This window comes from Nelusetta ayraudi, unplaced genomic scaffold (assembly GCF_046127955.1).
Source record: "Nelusetta ayraudi isolate G7.1 ecotype Tasmania unplaced genomic scaffold, CSIRO-AGI_Nayr_v1 ptg000026l, whole genome shotgun sequence".
Lineage (NCBI taxonomy): Eukaryota > Metazoa > Chordata > Actinopteri > Tetraodontiformes > Monacanthidae > Nelusetta > Nelusetta ayraudi.
In genome coordinates, this window is record NW_027466076.1 from 6,900,001 (window position 1) to 6,916,450 (window position 16,450).

Below are 16,450 nucleotides of genomic sequence, written 5' to 3' on the forward strand. Positions count from 1 at the left end.
CATCTGTGTCGAGGAACATCTGTGTCGAGGAGCATCTGTGTTGAGGAACATCTGTGTTGAGGAACATCTCCATGTGTTCTCAGGTGAGAAGGAGAACAGCCTGAAGACGGACGACTACGGCCGGGACCTTTCCTCCGTGCAGACCCTGCTCACCAAGCAGGTGCTGCTCCTGCTCCTCCCCCTGCTGTTCCTCCCCCTGCTGTTCCTCCCCCTGCTGCTCCTCCTTCTGTTGTCCAGTGCTGATTGTGTATTCTCTTGGCTGTTTTGTGTGTGCGTGTGTGTATGTGTGTGTGTGTGTGTGTGTAGGAGACCTTTGATGCAGGTCTGCAGGCCTTCCAGCAGGAGGGCATCAGCAACATCTCAGCTCTGCAGGAGCAGCTGCTGGCCGCCCAGCACGTCCAGTCCAGGGCCATCCAGGCTCGGCACACCGCCCTCCTCAAGCGCTGGAACCAGCTGCTCTCCAACTCTGCTGCCCGCAAGAAGAAGCTGCTGGAGGCTCAGGAGCACTTCAGAAAGGTCACCAGAGAGCCAGCAGCTCTTCTCTTGATCCACGCAGTTGTTCTCTTTATTTCTGGGCAGTAAATGAAGCTTTTACCAATATAGAAATTCATCCATCGGGCCAAATGTCGGACGTCGTTGTCAGTTTGTCTTTCCACTTGATAGATGGACAGATCTTCATTATTCATAATGCAACTGATGATTGGAGATGATGATGGTCCATTAAAGATCCATGGAGCTTCCATCAACTGGCTGATGTTCAGAATATGATAGAAGTACCACAGTGGGGAACTGTGCAGTGCTTGTGTGAATGAAAGAGCTGGATGTTGTTGACCTTCCAGGTGGAGGACCTGTTCCTGACCTTCGCCAAGAAGGCGTCGGCCTTCAACAGCTGGTTTGAGAATGCGGAGGAGGACCTGACGGACCCGGTGCGCTGCAACTCTCTGGAGGAAATCTGGGCGCTGCGCCAGGCCCACGAGGCCTTCCGCTCCTCGCTCAGCTCGGCTCAGGCCGACTTCAACCAGCTGGCCGAGCTGGACCAGCAGATCAAGAGCTACCAGGTGGTGTCCAACCCCTACACCTGGTTCACCATGGAGGCCCTGGAGGAGACCTGGGGGAACCTGCAGAAGATCATCAAGGTCTTACTCTAGTTCATCACCTTTCCATGTTTCCAGCTCAGCTGCTCTCTTAGTGACCTCTAGTGACTTCCAGTGAACTCTAGTGACCTCTAGTGACACTGCCCCTTCCCCTGCTGCAGGAGCGGGAGTTGGAGCTGCAGAAGGAGCAGAGGAGGCAGGAGGAGAACGACAAGCTGCGTCAGGAGTTTGCTCAGCACGCCAACGCCTTCCACCAGTGGCTGCAGGAGACCAGGTGAGAGGACCTGAACCAGTTAGACCTTAGCTTCAACACACCAGGGCACCTCCTCACCACTGTCACATGGAACTCGTTCAGTCAGAGTGGAAGTTTTTTTCTTTGTGTAAAAAATGAAAAAGTTTATTTTCACTTCTTGCAAAAACGATTCAAATGTTGAGCTTTGCTTCAAGTTTTGTCACTGCCTCTTGCTAATGGAAATGCATGTCTCTCTCTCTCTCTCTCTCTCTCTCCCCCTCCCTCTCTCTCCCTCTCTCTCTCTCTCTCGCCCTCCATCCCTTCGCTGGTGCTTGGGATGACTGCTAATCAGGACGTATCTTCTGGATGGGTTAATATCTCTTTTTTTTATCTCTTAATGTTCATCATCTGTTCAACTGTGTGGTCATGGAAAACACCACTTGGTGGCGCTGGTTTGAAAACTTGCAGCATGTTGGTAGCCTTCATGTCTTTTCATTTCTGAACATTTCTGAAGCTCCTTCCTGCTTCTGCAAGGTCAACATGGACACTTTGTTACTCAATGAAAGAAGCTGTGGCTCCATCACTGTGTTGGACCCTGGTCTCCAGTGTTGTCAGCTCCAGGCTGCTGAGCAGCAGCAGCAGCAGCCGCTGAGTGCAGCAGCTTCATCATCTGGTGCAGGAGATGAATCTGCTGCTGTTGCTGCTGTTGCTGCTGCTGGTGGTTCCTGCAGTGCCCAGTCCTGCCAGCAGGCTCCACTCCTCATTGGCTGGCCTGGCTGGGCTTGGATTGGTTCCCACCACCAGTTAGACACCTCAAAGCAATAACACCTGACCAGTCCACTGCTGCTGCTGTTGGAGCCCCCTGGTGGTGGTGGTGGTGGTGCTGCTGCTGCTCACTAACTGGAGGCTGTGGTCGTGCAGGTCCTGCATGGTGGAGGAGTCTGGGACCCTGGAGTCGCAACTGGAGGCCACCAAGGTAAAGTTCACTTTCAGGGCTTCTTACACACGAGAAAGTCGCACAAAAGAGCCGCTGCTGGTGGAAAGGTGACTGAACTGACCGAGTGTCACTGCTTCTGCTGCTGCTGCTGCTCCAACAGAGGAAGCACCAGGAGATCAGGGCCATGCGCAGCCAGCTGAAGAAGATTGAGGACCTGGGCGCGGCCATGGAGGAGGCCCTGATCCTGGACAACAAGTACACGGAGCACAGCACGGTGGGCCTGGCCCAGCAGTGGGACCAGCTAGACCAGCTGGGCATGAGGATGCAACACAACCTGGAGCAGCAAATCCAGGCCCGGTAGGAGCCGCTCAGCACCGCTCGCCGCCACTGCTGGCTGGCTGGCTGGCTGGCTGGCTGGCTAACAGTGCTAGCGGGCAGTGTGTTGACTCGGATCCTCCGTGTCTTTCAGAAACACCACTGGCGTGACGGAGGAGGCCCTCAAGGAGTTCAGCATGATGTTCAAGTGAGCGTTGCTTTAATGTCAATGGGAAACGAAGCAAAGCAAAGCTGCAACCCCACAGTGTTGAGCTCTTTATTGAAGTGACTGACTGACTGACTGACTGACTATTGATATAATTTCTTCAACTTCAGAGCGATGTAGGTATGACTGTTGTTGGCTGACTGTTGCTGCGTGTGTGTCTGTGTGTGTGTGCAGGCACTTTGACAAGGAGAAGTGTGGGCGTCTGAACCAGCAGGAGTTCAAGTCGTGTCTTCGCTCACTGGGCTACGACCTCCCCATGGTGGAAGAGGGAGAACCAGACCCCGAGTTCCAGGCCATCCTGGACACCGTTGACCCCAACAGGTCCGTCTGTCTGTCTGTCTGTCTGTCTGTCTGTCGTCATCCAGCACAAGCAGCTGAAGAATGAAGGGGCGGAGTCTTGAACGTTGCGTGTTGTTGCGTGTGGTGTGCAGGGACGGCAACGTGTCTCTGCAGGAGTACATGGCCTTCATGATCAGCCGGGAGACGGAGAACGTCAAGTCCAGCGAGGAGATCGAGAGCGCCTTCAGAGCCCTGAGCACGGAGAACAAACCCTACGTCACCAAGGAGGAGCTCCACCAGGTCAGAGGGGGCGCTGCTGCACACCCACTATTATGGGCTGTAATCCAGTGTGCATTAGAAGAAGAAGAAGAAGAAGTCTTTATTCTTTCCACTTTGGGAGAAATGAGTGTCGTTACTGCAACAGTGCAGTGCAACAGAAGGGAAATGACTTGAATAAAAAGACAATGAGGAAATAAAATCAGAAGAAAACATCTCTGATGTTGACAGCTGATTTATTTGTGGAGTTTTGTTGATAATATTGAGCAATAGAAGACGGTTTGGTTGCACATTAATGAGAAGAGGTGAGTGCAGCTGTCTAGCCTGGTGGCTGCAGGGAGGCCTGATGGCCTGCGGGGGGCGCTGCAGTCCTTGTTCTCACCTCAACCCCCCCACCCCCTTTCTGTCTTCCAGAACCTGAGCAAGGAGCAGGCCGACTACTGCCTGTCGCACATGAAGCCGTACCTGGACAGCAAAGGGCGCGAGCTGCCGTCCGCCTTCGACTTCGTCGAGTTCACGCGCTCGCTCTTCGTCAACTGACCCCCCCCCCCTCGCTTAGCCACCACCAATCAGGATGCGTTTCCCCTCCCCCACACACTTCCACAGGAACACTTAGCTTGCAGTGCATGAGAGTCCTACTGGGGTTGCCACCTCACCGCCTGTCCCGGGACGCAAACCTGTCCATTTTTTAGGGAAAATTAAAATGACAAAACCTCATTTGATTTCCCCCTCCCCCCGAGATGTCCCGGATTTGAAACTCTAGGAGGTGGCAACCCTAATTCCTACTGATTAGCCTCAGCTGTGCTATTTATCCTAGCTCGTAGCGCTTTGTACCTGAGCTAGCGTCGTCACTGTGTCTGCGTTGAATGTGTTTTTGCAGTTAACTTGTGCTTTCAGTAACTTAACACAACCCCCCCCTGTAGTAACAATGTTGAAACACCTGAACTGCAGTGTGCTTTAATAAACGCTTCTGGTTGGAAATCAACTGCAGATGTGTGGGACTTTGTTTATTTGACTTGTGTTGAACGCCTGGCGTCTCAATCTGCCAGCTGATTGGCCAGCTGCTCCAGCTGCCGGCTCTCTCTGGGCTTCTGCTGCGTCAGCTCGGCGCTCAGCCTCCAGATGCAGACGGTGGCGTCCGTCCCGCCCACGGCCAGCAGCTCGGGGCTGGCGGGGTTGAAGGCCAGACAGGTGGCAGCGTGAGCAGCTTCCCCCTGGCTGAGGGTGGCTGCTGGCTTCAAGGTCCTGACCCCAAGGTCAAAGACCTGCACTTCACCTGGACACCGAGATTAGATGAGATTCAACTTTAGTCGCAGGTGCACACACACACACACACAGCACTGGGGAAGACCCAGTTTAACCAGTCTCATCTTCATGAATCCAGCCATGAAGGCCAGAATAAAAACAAATCAAAAGCTTAATATTAATAAATATTAATAAATATGAATAAATTAATTATTTTTTGAACGCACCAGTTCCCGTGGCAGCGGCGAAGACCAGCGGTCTGGCCGGAGACCAGCGCACCTGGAAGACGGAGGAGTGGGAGACCCTGACGGAGAGCAGCGGCTCGGAGCGCAGCAGCGAGTGGAGGTGGACCTCACCGTCGGCACCCGCCTGCACAAACAGGTTCCTGGGGGTGCGAGTGCAAATCCCAGGTCACTGGAGGCCCGTGCAGTTCACACTGTGACTCGCTCTTATTTAGTACAGCCCATAATATCCTCAATGTGACGCTACAGCGTGAGAGTCCATAGAGAATCACACTGACACACACACCACCTTCATACAGGGACCTGGTGGTGGTTCTAGTGGTGGTTCTAGGTAGTTCTGGTGGTGGAGCAACACTGAGCTGAGGCCACCGAGGCCGCCAACACTGAACTCTGTGGTGGTTCTAGGTAGTTCTGGTGGTGGTGGTGCTGAGGTGGTTTTAAGTTATTCTAGGTGGTTCTAGTTTGTTAAAGTGGTGATTCTGGGCTGGTACTAGTTGGTTCTTGGTGGTTCTAGTGTCCAGAAGAGAAGACCTCGCTGGTCCTGATGCCCCTCCCCCACTGTGAAGCAGTTACCTGTGGAAAGGTGAGCAGTGGATGGAGTGGACGGGGCCGCTGGCCGGCCTGAAGGAGAAGACGGCGGGAGCCCTCGGCGCCACCGTGTGGCCCGGGCTGCTCACTGCAGCCAGAGTGTGGCGGGAGAAGGAGCAGCGGAGCAGCAGGCCGCCCTCAGAGCCCAGCAGGAAGGTGTTGGAGTCCCACGGGGACAGATCCAGCGAGGTCAGGCCCACCACGCTGGCGCTGGAGCTGGAGCTGTGGCCTGCAGCCTGGCGCTGACACCAGAGGAGAGCACACAGTGTTGGTGGCACTCCAGCAAAAGTATACACACCTGTGTAGAAGAAATACTCTGGGGAAACTACCGAGTCAACTCCTTGGATCAAGTAGGAGAAAGTTCTGAAAGGTCCAGCGTGGAGTGCTGGGCTTGATTCATGATGTTTATATTGGTAGCAGCATTAATAACAGCGTCTACTGGCAGTAGAAGTCAAGTCATATGGTTCTGCTCCAGTTAGAACAGAGAGTCTCTGCAGACCAGGGTCAGGGTCAGGATCAGGGTCCCAGCGCTCCCAGTGAGCTGCCATCTTGCAGCATATTTCTACGGAAGCCTGGTGTGGACAATCCAGCTGCTTGACTGTGAACTTGATGCCAAACACAGCGTCAGGTGGGCCTCCTGAAAGATTGCTTGTTTTTTCAATGAATGAAGCAATGAGTTTGTTCAATAACAGAAACCCTGCTGGTTTCCTCCAGGTCGACTCTGCAACCTGCAGAGCAGCGGCGCCAAAGTGGAGCCACTCAGTGAAATATGATGGAACCCAAACCCTTCATCATGGAAGCAGGGGACAGCAGAGTTGAACTCAAACATCTCAATCAGTCAACGACACAACACAAGTTGTGTCTGTGACTGTCAACCATAAAGTCACCAGCAGGTTTCCTTCCAACAGCACAGTAGTGCAGTAGTACTGTAGTGCAGTAGTGCAGTAGTACTGTATCTGTGTACAAATGTAGAGTGAAAATACAAAAGCAGTTAAGTTAAGTACAAATCTACTCAAGTACACTCAGAAAGTATGTGTACTTTGTTACTTCCCACCTCTTGAATACACACAGGCAGTGTGTTGTTGTGAAGTTGACAGGCTGAGCATTGCAACAAGAAGCAGTAACTGAGTACTAACTACAACTAGTTACTAACTAATAGTAACTAAGAGTGACTGGAGTATTTCTACTGAAGACTGACCTTGAACCTGCTGCTGCTGCTGCTGCTGCTGCTGCTGTGTGGGAGCTGCTGTTGGACCAGAGCATAAGCAGCAGTGAGGCTGAGGTTCTGCTGGTCCAGTGAGTCCAACCTCCAGAGCAGAACCTTCCCTCCAGAACAGCAGCTCAGCAGGCCGTAGTCGCCCTTCTTCTGCTGCTGCTGCAGCCACTCCACCTGCACCAACACACTCACACTGTCACTGCTGCTGCTGCTCAGCACTCTGCTGGACACTGACTCACAGTTCACCTCAGTTCACCTCAGTTCAATCAATGACTAGCAGGCTAGTTGACAGTGTGCTGGTCCACTGATTGGCTGAGGAAATCCTCTCCTAGTTCTTTTCAATACATTTTTCACTGCACACCACCAATCAAAATATTATAAGAAGCCAAATAATGGCAGTGCAGTGTCTTCATGTACTTCTACTCAGTCAGTGTGAGGCCTGTTGAGATGAGAACCACACCAGGAACAATGCGCTGAGTCATGTGACGGAGATGCCGATGGCCTCACGTGATAAACGGGCTCCCGGTGGCCGTCCACTGACATCCCAGTCTGGACCAGTACAGGGTCTCTGGTTCCACTGGTGTCCCAGACCACCACCTCTCCAGTGTACAGACCCCCTGCAGCAGAACACACTCAGTTCATATCAAGGTGAGTCAGTCACCATTCATCAGTTGCTTATTAGCAACACATTGGCTCTTATTTGAGTCATTGTTAAGCATTTATTAATGCTAGCAGTTAGCGGTTAGCTGTTATCTATGAGATTTCCCTCTGTGACCTCAGAATGAAGCTGATGTCTGTGACTGTGAGCTCAACATGCTCATCAACATGGTCTGTTCTTACGTCACAACACTAAACTACACAGAGTCATTCATAGAGTCCAAATGAGTCTGAGTCAAGTCTTTGTCACTGGTGTGTGTTTGCCACACTGAAGTCACACCTGGATCAGAACTCACTCACCAGTAGGTGAACATTATTAACCAACCCTTAATCTAAAGTTCCTTCCTTTCCACGCTGTTAATGTAGTACACTACAAACTACTACAATCAACAAAACGTGTAACCTGTCTAACCCTGTGTAACCCGTTGCAGGTGCTTTTATTCAACAACAACAACAACACAAAAGCTGTTTGTTTTTGCTGTAAATAACTGCTTGTTCTGAATCAAAATGGCAAGAAAGAGTACTCTGACTACTCTGAGGTAGCGCTAGCCATGTGAGCGGCTGACTCGAGCAGCTCACATGGCTAGCGCTACCTCTGACTACTCTGAGGTAGCGCTAGCCATGTGAGCGACTGACTCGAGCAGCTCGTCGTGCTCACCTGCGATGAGTGCAGGCTGGCTGGGGTGGCAGCACAGTGCAGTGACTGCAGTGGGGACGTCCAGGGTCTGGGCAGCCTGCTGGGCCTTCAGGCCTCCACGCTGGAGGTTCCAGGTACAAACCACTGAGCTCTGAGTGCTCCAGTCGCCACCGTCAATCCTGTGGAGCGCAGGGAAGCATAGTGACTGCTTGCACAGAGAAACTCAGAGTGAGTGAAGCTCTTCTGGTCCTGGACGGCTGAGCTACTGAGTCACTGAGTCACTGAGCCACTGAGCTAAAGAGTCACTGAGCTACTAAGCTACTGAGTCACTGAGCCGCTGAATAAAGAGTCACTGAGCTACTGAGCCACTGCTACTTTACTTCTCTACCTCAACTCCTCTATCATGTTTTCACACTGCACTGCACTGCACTGATGCAAGAGGTCAGGCCAGGCTCTGCCAGTGATGATCAAGACTTTGAAGTCTGGCTGTCAACACTCAGCAGCTGAGTTCAGGACCCACGACTCCAATCAACAGCCGATCCTGTCCCATCGCAGCTATATAGAAATATATATATATATATATATGTGTGTGTGTGTGTGTGTGTGTGTGTGTATATGTAGTGTACTTCAGTTACATCTCATCTGTGGCCAAGTTGTATCACAGAGACGCATAATGAGGACAACATACCGGCCGTAGGCGCAGGCAACGAGGCGTCCAGTGCAGCCCCAGGACACTGCAGTCACATGCAGGCCTCTCTCTGCAGCACCGGGCCAGTGCAGGCAGTGCAGGCACGACACCTGCAAACACACAGCAACCGAGTCCACAACAGCCTTGACAGACGAAAGGGGTCCACACTGGGACGTCCACACTGGGACGTCCACTGGTCTTGCTTACGCCATCGACGCGCTCTTCCCAGTTGACGTTGAACCCATCGAAGGCGTGACTGCGGTCCCTGCTGGCCAGCTGCTGAACTACATCGTCCTCCACCCGCTGGAGGAACTCCAGCAAGCCGCTGTGCTGGAGCTGCTCTGCTCCTGCTGCTGCTGCTGCTGCTGCTCCGTGCTGAGGCTCTGTTTGTGTCCCACTGTCAGTGGAGCACACTGACTGCACTGCAGCCTCAGCAGCCTGCAGGGCTTTGGTCTGACATCCTCTCTGAGAACAACAGGAAGTCAACACACAGATGCACAACAGTCCACTGGTCTCCAACCTTTCTGAAAACAATCCCATGGCACCACCAACCAACATATTATTAATTGTCACTTTTTGGCCTAATGGTGACAATAAAGTGTCGTCATTTATTTCTACCCAATCAGTGTGGAAACTGGCCGTGTTTACAATAAAAATCTTTGTCGATCCCACATTGGGGAAATGTGCATAATTACAGCAAGACTGCAGTACAAAGTCTCCCTCTGCACTGCAACAACATGCTGGTTTCTCCTCCAGTAGCTGGACCTGGTCCAGACCTGCAACAACATGCTGGTTCCTCGACCAGTAGCTGAACCTGGTCCAGACCTGCAACAACATGCTGGTTCCTCGACCAGTAGCTGAACCTGGTCCAGACCTACAACAACATGCTGGGTCCTCGACCAGTAGCTGCACCTGGTCCAGACCAGTGATCGCTTCAGCGTTTCCTATTGGCTCGGGTGTTTTTCTTCCACGGCGTCCTAACATCAAACTCGAGTTGAACCCAAACTGATTTTGTTAAGTCAAGAAAACAACAGCAGGCTGCTGACGAGATTCCTCAACCAGCGAACCTGCGCCTTTGCTGCGAGAAGGTTCGAGATGTTCGCTGAAGACCCTGCCGAGCACCGTGTTGGGTTCAGGGACCGTCGTAAAAAAAAACAACAACAACATTGATTTGTACACCCATGATATTTATATATGTTTCAGTGAAATACAATAACATGGAGGATCACTGTATTGTCCCTGTCACAGCATTATAGTATTGTTATGGTCATTATCATAGAAGCTTTACACTTTGGAAAGAGCTGAATGCAATCTGAACTTCTCACCACTTTTATTTGTTTGTTTGTTTGTTTGTTTTCTCTCGACACAAACAGTCGACGGCCTTTAGTTTTGCAGAAATCCTTCACAAATACCTTTCAATTAGTTACAGTAATCAAAACAATTTTGAATCAGCTGTGTGGACTCGAGGCCAACAGACGACTTGAACGTACCGACTGGTTGTGGTTCTGGAAAGATTGTTGGGATCTCCTCCACGAGGACTGGATCTCCACACAGGCCGCAGCCTCGTCACTGAACATCATCGTCGTTCCAGAGTCGCTGGTCGTCCTCGCGCCACAGTGCTGCGTCTTCTGCTCGAAGACGGACCGCGGCTTGCGATCTGCAAGCCGACAGCTCGGTTGCTCATAGCAACACCAAGCCAGCCAGTTAGCTAGCTAGCTAGCTAGCGACCGAAGACACTGCTCTCTCAAACGTCATTGGTCAAACCAGCCGCCGATCTACAGCGGTAGTTTTCTTTTTCTTTGGAATTTTTAATGGTGGTTGGCAAACCGCATGTTGGTGCGCGAGCGCCACCAGCTGGAAGGGAGAACAACAACAACACGCAGGCCCAGGAGCAACAGAGGGCGGATAAAGATTCTTTAAGTCAGTGTTGGCCAACCTCTGTGCCGCGGCCCCACTAGTGTACCGTGAGATCATGTCAGGTGCGCCGTGAAAAATGATCAAGATCCACGTGATTGGTCGAGCAGAGAGCTAGCTAGCTAGCTAGTTAGCATTTCCTCAAGTGATCTACAAGCACTCAGCAGTTTTTTCCTTCTTGAGTTCATAAAGAGACGACAAGTTGAAGAGACTGAATGAGCCACGACATTATGTATACATTTATTTCTTTATTTAAACAAAGCAACTGTAACACTGAGTTTCATGTGACAGACTTGCAGTAACTTCAGAACTGCATGATTCAGAGGCGCCAGAACGCTGAACCTTCACTCTGGAAGTTGTTTGGTAGTAAAAAACAAAAATCACAATTGAAACTTAGTTGTGGAAACCATAGAAAACAAAATGAAAAATGACTCAACAGACGTCAACGTGTTTGAAAGTTGAACAGTGTGATTTTTAGTGCAGCGTTGGACCCAAAAACAAAAAACAAACGCACAACGCAGACTTGGAAGTCATGAAAAGACAAAATACTCACAATTGTCTCACATCACAAAATGCAACACGTTTGCAAAGTGTGCGACTGCACAGCCATGAACTGAATGCATCTTCTGGTTGTCAAGAGAACGTGCGTACACACAAAGTGACCAGCAGACACTTTGTGTGTTGTGTTGTGTTGTGTTGTGTTGTGTTGTGTTCCAAACCTTCCAACACAAACCCAGTGGAGCAGAAACAGCGCCACCGTGTGAAAGTTTAATTCTCTCACTTTCAGGAGGGAGTCGCTGTTCAAGCTCGTTCAGCTTCATTCACTGTCATGCGACTGAATATCCACCACAGTGCACTTGCAGTTCTAAAAGCACTGCGCTATCAATCGTGAGCAGTTTGACTTCTGCGTCGACCTGCAACGTCGACGCAGAAGTCTCCACTGGCAGCTCATTACAACGACAACAGTGAGGTGCGTTGATTCAAACCTACTTCTCATTGGTCGTCGGCAGGCGGAGCAACTGACAGCAGACTCACGCCGCTCAGTTCACCATCTGGAACTGGGAAGGTTCTGTTCTGAACCGCTCGGACCACTGAGACGTAGTTTTGGGTGTGACGGCGAATTTCAATTCCGAGTTGAACCTTGAACAACAACGGCAGAGATGATTGAGAGGATCAAGCTCGGACTCATGGTTGTCCAGGTCACAGTCAAGGTCAGTGGCGGTCAGTCAAGGTCAGTGGCGGTCAGTGATGTGAGACAAACTCTGTGAGTATTTATCCTTTGCTGGACTTTCATTGGTCCCCCCACCCCCCTCCCCCGAACCTTCCCTTCACTCTTCAGCTGGGTGCAACAATCTCACCCAGATACAGGTTCACCCCCCACCCCCCCCACCCTAAAAAAAAGCATTTACAGGGGTTACAATAGTGGAGAGGAAGAAGCTGGTGCTGTAAAATTGAATTCCATTAGAACAGAAAGTAAAGAAGAAAGAAAGAAGAGGAAGTTCAACCTCTGCCGGGCCACGGTGCCGGGCCCCTGTGGAGGTTTCAGACAATAGAAGAGAAATGGAACTGCTGCTGCTGTCAGGGTCTAGCATGACCTGACGTGCAGGACTTTGTTTTCAATCTTTCTTTGGGAGGTGTGGCCAAACAGTAGGGTGGGGGGGAGGAGGGAGGGGGAAGGGGTCGCCCAACCAACCAACCAACCGTGCACCCCCCCACCAGCCATTGAGACAATAGGATGCTAAACAGGCTGTGGCTGCAGTGGAAGAGAACACATTGACAATAAACACAATCTGCTGTTTTCTTCAAAAAAAGAAAAAAAAATGGGGTGGGAGGAGGGGGGGGGGGGGGGTTGCCTTGTCGAGTTGTGGGAGGGTCAGACGACTCTGGACCGGGTCTTCAATCATCCTCACCGTCATCCTGGAAACAACAACACATCTAGAATATCTGTGCGTATATATACAGGATATACAGGATATATTATATATATTATATATATTCTATCTGAATGGCCCTGAGTGGCAGTGTGATGGCATGTGGACAGATTGCCCTGTGTTTCTACAGCAGGAGTCAAACCTCAACACCCAGTGGGGCTAAAAATGTCAAATGCTAAATTTGGCCCACGGGCCAGAGTTTGTCCACCACCAGCGCCCCCTGTAGGCCCTCGTCATCCAAGTTGCCGGTCAACAGTCTGGTAACTTTGAAACGGTGCCACAGCAGAAATACTCACGTCCTCTTCCTCGTCCTCGCCTTCACCCTCCTCCTCCTCCTCGCCCTCGTCGATGTCTTCCAGACCCTCCTCTTCCTCTTCCTCTTCGTCCTCGTCATCGTCGTCTCCGTCTTCGTCCTCCATGTCGGGGACCTCGGAAACAAGCACGACTCGTGTGAAAACATAGCGTGTCCAATAGGAACCTCCCCCTTCTCTCTATATATTATATACATGCATGTGTGTGTGTATGTGTGTGTACACAACAGAAAGTAATAATAATAATGATGGATGGATGAAGGAGACCCACAGTGTTTCTGTCACTCACATCAATGTTGTTGCTGTTATTGCTGTTATCATTAATATGATTATTGATTATCGAAGTATTGTCAATATCATTCTATTATCTTGAACACAAATGACAAATCAACATTTCTCTCTATCCTTCTTTTCTCTTCTGTTATGTTTTTATTTCCATCCACATCACTGCGGTTTACTCTGTCTGATGATTGCAGTATTTATTATTATTATTGTTCCATATCAATACTAAACTTTTTCCGCTGCACAGTACTATTGCACAATAAAGTATTTTTCCCTTGAGTAGAGTGAGATGCAGACTGAGCAGCTGCGGTGGTACTAGCCAGTGCTAGCCAGTACTGGACAGTGCTAGCCAGTGCTAGTCAGTGCTGGACAGTGCTCGCCAGTACTAGCTAGTGCTCGCCAGTGCTAGCCAGTGCTCGCCAGTACTAGCCAGTGCTACCCACCAGGTAGTACTGCAGCGGGTTGGGCCAGATGTCGTCCTTGATGACCTCGCCCAGCTCGTCGGCTCCTGCGTCCGAGTGCTCGGTGAACCAGGTGAAGAAGCTCTCCGGCTCCTCGTGCTGCCGCTTCTTGCCGCTCTTGTTGGTGGTGGTGGTGGTCTGGGCCGAGCGCTTGGTCAGATCCTGAGGGGAGCAGTGAGTAGCAGTCACGCACAGAAGGACGCTGCCACACAACCACATTCAAGTCAAAGGAAATGTAGACCACGGGTGTCAAACTCTGGCCTGCGGGCCAAATTTGGCCCCGCGGCGTCAGTATATTTGGCCCGCCGCTATCATGCAACGCATGTAGCCGCTAATACTACAGATCCCAGAATGCTCTGCTGGTATTGACATGTATTGATACTGATATTGATTGATTGCTATGTGGAGGAAGATTGTGTTCAATCAATATCGATGTTGGTCCCAGCTTGACCTTTGACCCCTCTTGAGTCCTCGGCTACTCACCTTGCCGGTCTTCCATTTGATTTCCGTGGACTTGGAAACAGGGTCCCCGCTTTCGTTGACGTTGAACTCTTTGGAGAGAGTTTTGTTCTCAAAGTAGGGATTCTCGTCAAAGCACTGCGCGAGAGAAACACACAGCTTTGTCAGCGTGAGGGAAAGTCCAGCTGACCCTGACCCCGACCCCGACCCCGTCCAGCTGACAACTCACAAAGTCTATTCTGTATCCTGACTTGATGTCCTCAAACTCTGTGACCTCCACCCTGGACAGGTAGTGAAGAGCCTCCTCGTCCTCCTCGCCCAGCAGAGCTGAAACTACAGCACACGGTCGCTCCCGTTAGCACCGCTAGCTGCGTTAGCTAGCAAGCGTTCACACAGAATGATGGAAAGAAACGCTTCGATCACCTTGTGGATGGTTGACAAACGTCGTGACCCAGAAGTTTGGGATTTTGGCGATGAGTTCCGAGCGCTTCTGAAAGAACGGCTGGCGTAGTTTGTTGTACTTCTGCTCTACTTTCAAGATTTCTTCGCTGGCCTGTTCGTTCAGGCTGGAAAGAGAAGACGGAAAACATCAAAACAGAAGTTGTTACGCATTCACCTTCAGCGATCGATAGAGAGGATCGACGTTACCGATTAATTACCGATCAATTTCATTCTGAACTTCGTCGATGTGTTCGATCGCTTCCTGCTGCTCTTTTTCTGCAAACAAACAAACAAACAAAGAAAGCGTTTGGACAAAGTAACAAACTACAATTCCTCGGTGCAAAATGTAATGTGACAATAATATGCAGTTTAATATCGCAATATTTCACATTCACTCACGCACACTTTAAAATAATATACAACACAAGAACAACAAACAACAAAGGAGATTAATTGTACAAAAGGTATCAGGTGTGATGCAAAGTCTTTCAATTAAAAGCAGATCAACATCACGTGGACCGCGACTCACTTTCAGCCACCAGGAGTTCTTTTCCTTTATTCCAGCTCGCAATGACAGCAAGAGGAGGACGACTCAGTCCGCGTGTTGCTGTCTCTTTCTTATGGTGATTTGTTGTCGTCAACTACAACTACAACGGCCAGTGACTGTCAGAGATCTTTATGTTGTAGCCTCGAACAATGATCACTTTAAAACAAACCAAAACACCGCTGTCCCAGTGTGTGAAGTTGTGTGTGTGACTTCAATCACCGCAACACGAACTTTCTACTTTATTCAGAACTTTGTCCTCAGAATGGTTTAAAACGTGTAAAACACGCGAGATAGTGAAAGATTCTGCAGAAAAACAGCAAAGAAAGAAGGAGGGGGAGGTGTGTGTGTGTGTGTGTGTGTGTGTGTGTGTGGGGGGGGGGGGCTCGCCTCGCGGTGCGTTTGTTTTGTATCCCGGTGAACCGTGCGGAGCTTCCTGAGGCTCCACATCCTGTCGCTGCTGAAGGCGGCCTGGTTCAAACCGGAGCTCCGCAGAGCTCGAGCCGGGCTGTGAGCGGCTGTGACTTCCACCTCCGTCCCAATCACTCCGCTCAACGCGACCACAACACGCAGTGGTTCTCACACACACACACACACACACACACACACACACACACACACACACACACACACACACACACACACACACACACACACACACACACACACACACACTCTCTCATGCAAAAGGTGAGTTGATTGAAGCACAATGAACGCACGCAGCTCGGATCGCAGCTGCTCGGCCTGCCGCCGCTCACAGCGCTCAGGCTGCGGGGAAACGATGCTCTGCCCCCGGCCAACAACCAGCGGCACCAAGGCGCCAGTTCAAGCAGGACCGCCACCAGTCCGTCAGTCCAGCAACGCTGTGGGCAGATGCACATCACGGCCATGTTTACACGACCAGCTAGCTAAGCTAGGCTAGCTAGCTAGCCACTGTTGCTAACTGGCGCTCAGCAAAGCAGCGACGCATTCCTTCACCGCAGCCCGGAACAGCAGCACCGACACCCCGGGGCCCGGAGGAGGTGAGCTCGCACTCGCTGCGCACCCGTTATTCACCACCACCGCCGCCTCAACTTCCCCCAACTTGGCCCACAGGCACCGCGACGGGAGCAGCGAACATGGCGGAGATAAAGCGCCGTTCCCGCAGCTTACCGGAGCTCTCGTCGCCTCCGCCGTGGTTCGAGTTCTCCTTCCTGCTGGACTTCGCCGAAGGGGCAGACATGGTTCGGGGTTCGACCGTGGCACCTCTGGGACCAGGTTGCTTGTCTGTGCGCGGGTCCAACTCCTGTGAAGAATTCCCCCCAAAAGTTCCTTCTTCCAGCTTCACATGGACGGCGTGTTGTAGCTCCGTGTGTCAGGCGGAGAGCAGCAGCAGCAGCAGCGGCAGCAGCAGCGGACACTCGGCGGGATCGCACGCTTGTTTCTCTCCGAGACGCCGCCTCTGGCCTTTTGCAGTACTACACTGCCCCCATGTG

The 16,450-nt window shown here is 51.2% G+C and overlaps 3 protein-coding genes across 8 annotated transcripts in view; 1 reads left to right on the plus strand and 2 right to left on the minus strand.

Annotated features, from left to right (window-relative positions):
* Positions 1-4,344, plus strand: part of sptan1 (spectrin alpha, non-erythrocytic 1) — a 29,991-nt gene extending 25,647 nt beyond the window's left edge. For 3 of the 5 annotated variants that reach the window (XM_076029418.1, XM_076029421.1, XM_076029422.1), the window contains 10 exons: positions 84-160; positions 307-516; positions 840-1,136; positions 1,256-1,368; positions 2,248-2,302; positions 2,424-2,620; positions 2,733-2,786; positions 2,979-3,125; positions 3,236-3,383; positions 3,774-4,344. In XM_076029418.1, coding sequence (XP_075885533.1) covers positions 84-160; positions 307-516; positions 840-1,136; positions 1,256-1,368; positions 2,248-2,302; positions 2,424-2,620; positions 2,733-2,786; positions 2,979-3,125; positions 3,236-3,383; positions 3,774-3,899 — 1,424 coding nt within the window. In that variant the 3' untranslated portion in view covers positions 3,900-4,344. Of the gene's footprint in view, positions 1-83; positions 161-306; positions 517-839; positions 1,137-1,255; positions 1,369-1,678; positions 1,697-2,247; positions 2,303-2,423; positions 2,621-2,732; positions 2,787-2,978; positions 3,126-3,235; positions 3,384-3,773 lie in introns of all 5 variants that reach the window. The other 2 variants (XM_076029419.1, XM_076029420.1) reach the window with 1 other exon arrangement.
* On the minus strand, positions 4,301-10,440 carry dync2i2 (dynein 2 intermediate chain 2). Of its 2 annotated transcripts, none has more exons than XM_076029447.1 (9): positions 10,123-10,440; positions 8,840-9,097; positions 8,633-8,742; positions 7,966-8,123; positions 7,158-7,267; positions 6,633-6,824; positions 5,420-5,676; positions 4,832-4,989; positions 4,301-4,635 (listed from the first exon to the last, which is right to left on the minus strand). In XM_076029447.1, the coding sequence occupies exons 1-9, from the start codon at positions 10,210-10,212 to the stop codon at positions 4,397-4,399; spliced, it is 1,572 nt and encodes a 523-aa protein (XP_075885562.1). In that variant the 5' UTR covers positions 10,213-10,440; the 3' UTR covers positions 4,301-4,396. The 2 variants fall into 2 exon arrangements, with proteins under 2 accessions (XP_075885562.1, XP_075885564.1); XM_076029449.1 differs by having other exon boundaries at positions 8,840-9,095; positions 10,127-10,431.
* Positions 10,441-10,774: 334 nt separating this feature from the next.
* setb (SET nuclear proto-oncogene b) lies at positions 10,775-16,422 on the minus strand. Its single transcript, XM_076029463.1, has 8 exons — positions 16,128-16,422; positions 14,650-14,707; positions 14,414-14,556; positions 14,220-14,323; positions 14,015-14,128; positions 13,514-13,693; positions 12,774-12,905; positions 10,775-12,463 (listed from the first exon to the last, which is right to left on the minus strand). Exons 1-8 carry the CDS (start codon positions 16,195-16,197, stop codon positions 12,443-12,445), a joined length of 822 nt encoding a protein of 273 aa, XP_075885578.1. The 5' UTR covers positions 16,198-16,422; the 3' UTR covers positions 10,775-12,442.
* Positions 16,423-16,450: the final 28 nt, after the last annotated feature.

Excerpts from the sequence above, each read along its gene's own strand:
- dync2i2 (XM_076029447.1), bottom strand. The coding sequence starts at position 10,212 with ATGATGTTCAGTGACGAGGCTGCGGCCTGTGTGGAGATCCAGTCCTCG. Across the intron at positions 7,268-7,965 it reads CCAGCCTGCACTCATCGCAG|GGGGTCTGTACACTGGAGAG; the intron begins GTGAGCACGACG and ends GTTCTGCTGCAG. Across the intron at positions 5,677-6,632 it reads GCAGCAGCAGCAGGTTCAAG|CGCCAGGCTGCAGGCCACAG; the intron begins GTCAGTCTTCAG and ends CTCTGGTGTCAG.
- setb (XM_076029463.1), bottom strand. The coding sequence starts at position 16,197 with ATGTCTGCCCCTTCGGCGAAGTCCAGCAGGAAGGAGAACTCGAACCAC. Across the intron at positions 14,708-16,127 it reads CGGAGGCGACGAGAGCTCCG|AAAAAGAGCAGCAGGAAGCG; the intron begins GTAAGCTGCGGG and ends GTTTGTTTGCAG. Across the intron at positions 14,557-14,649 it reads GTTCAGAATGAAATTGATCG|CCTGAACGAACAGGCCAGCG; the intron begins GTAATTAATCGG and ends TTCTCTTTCCAG.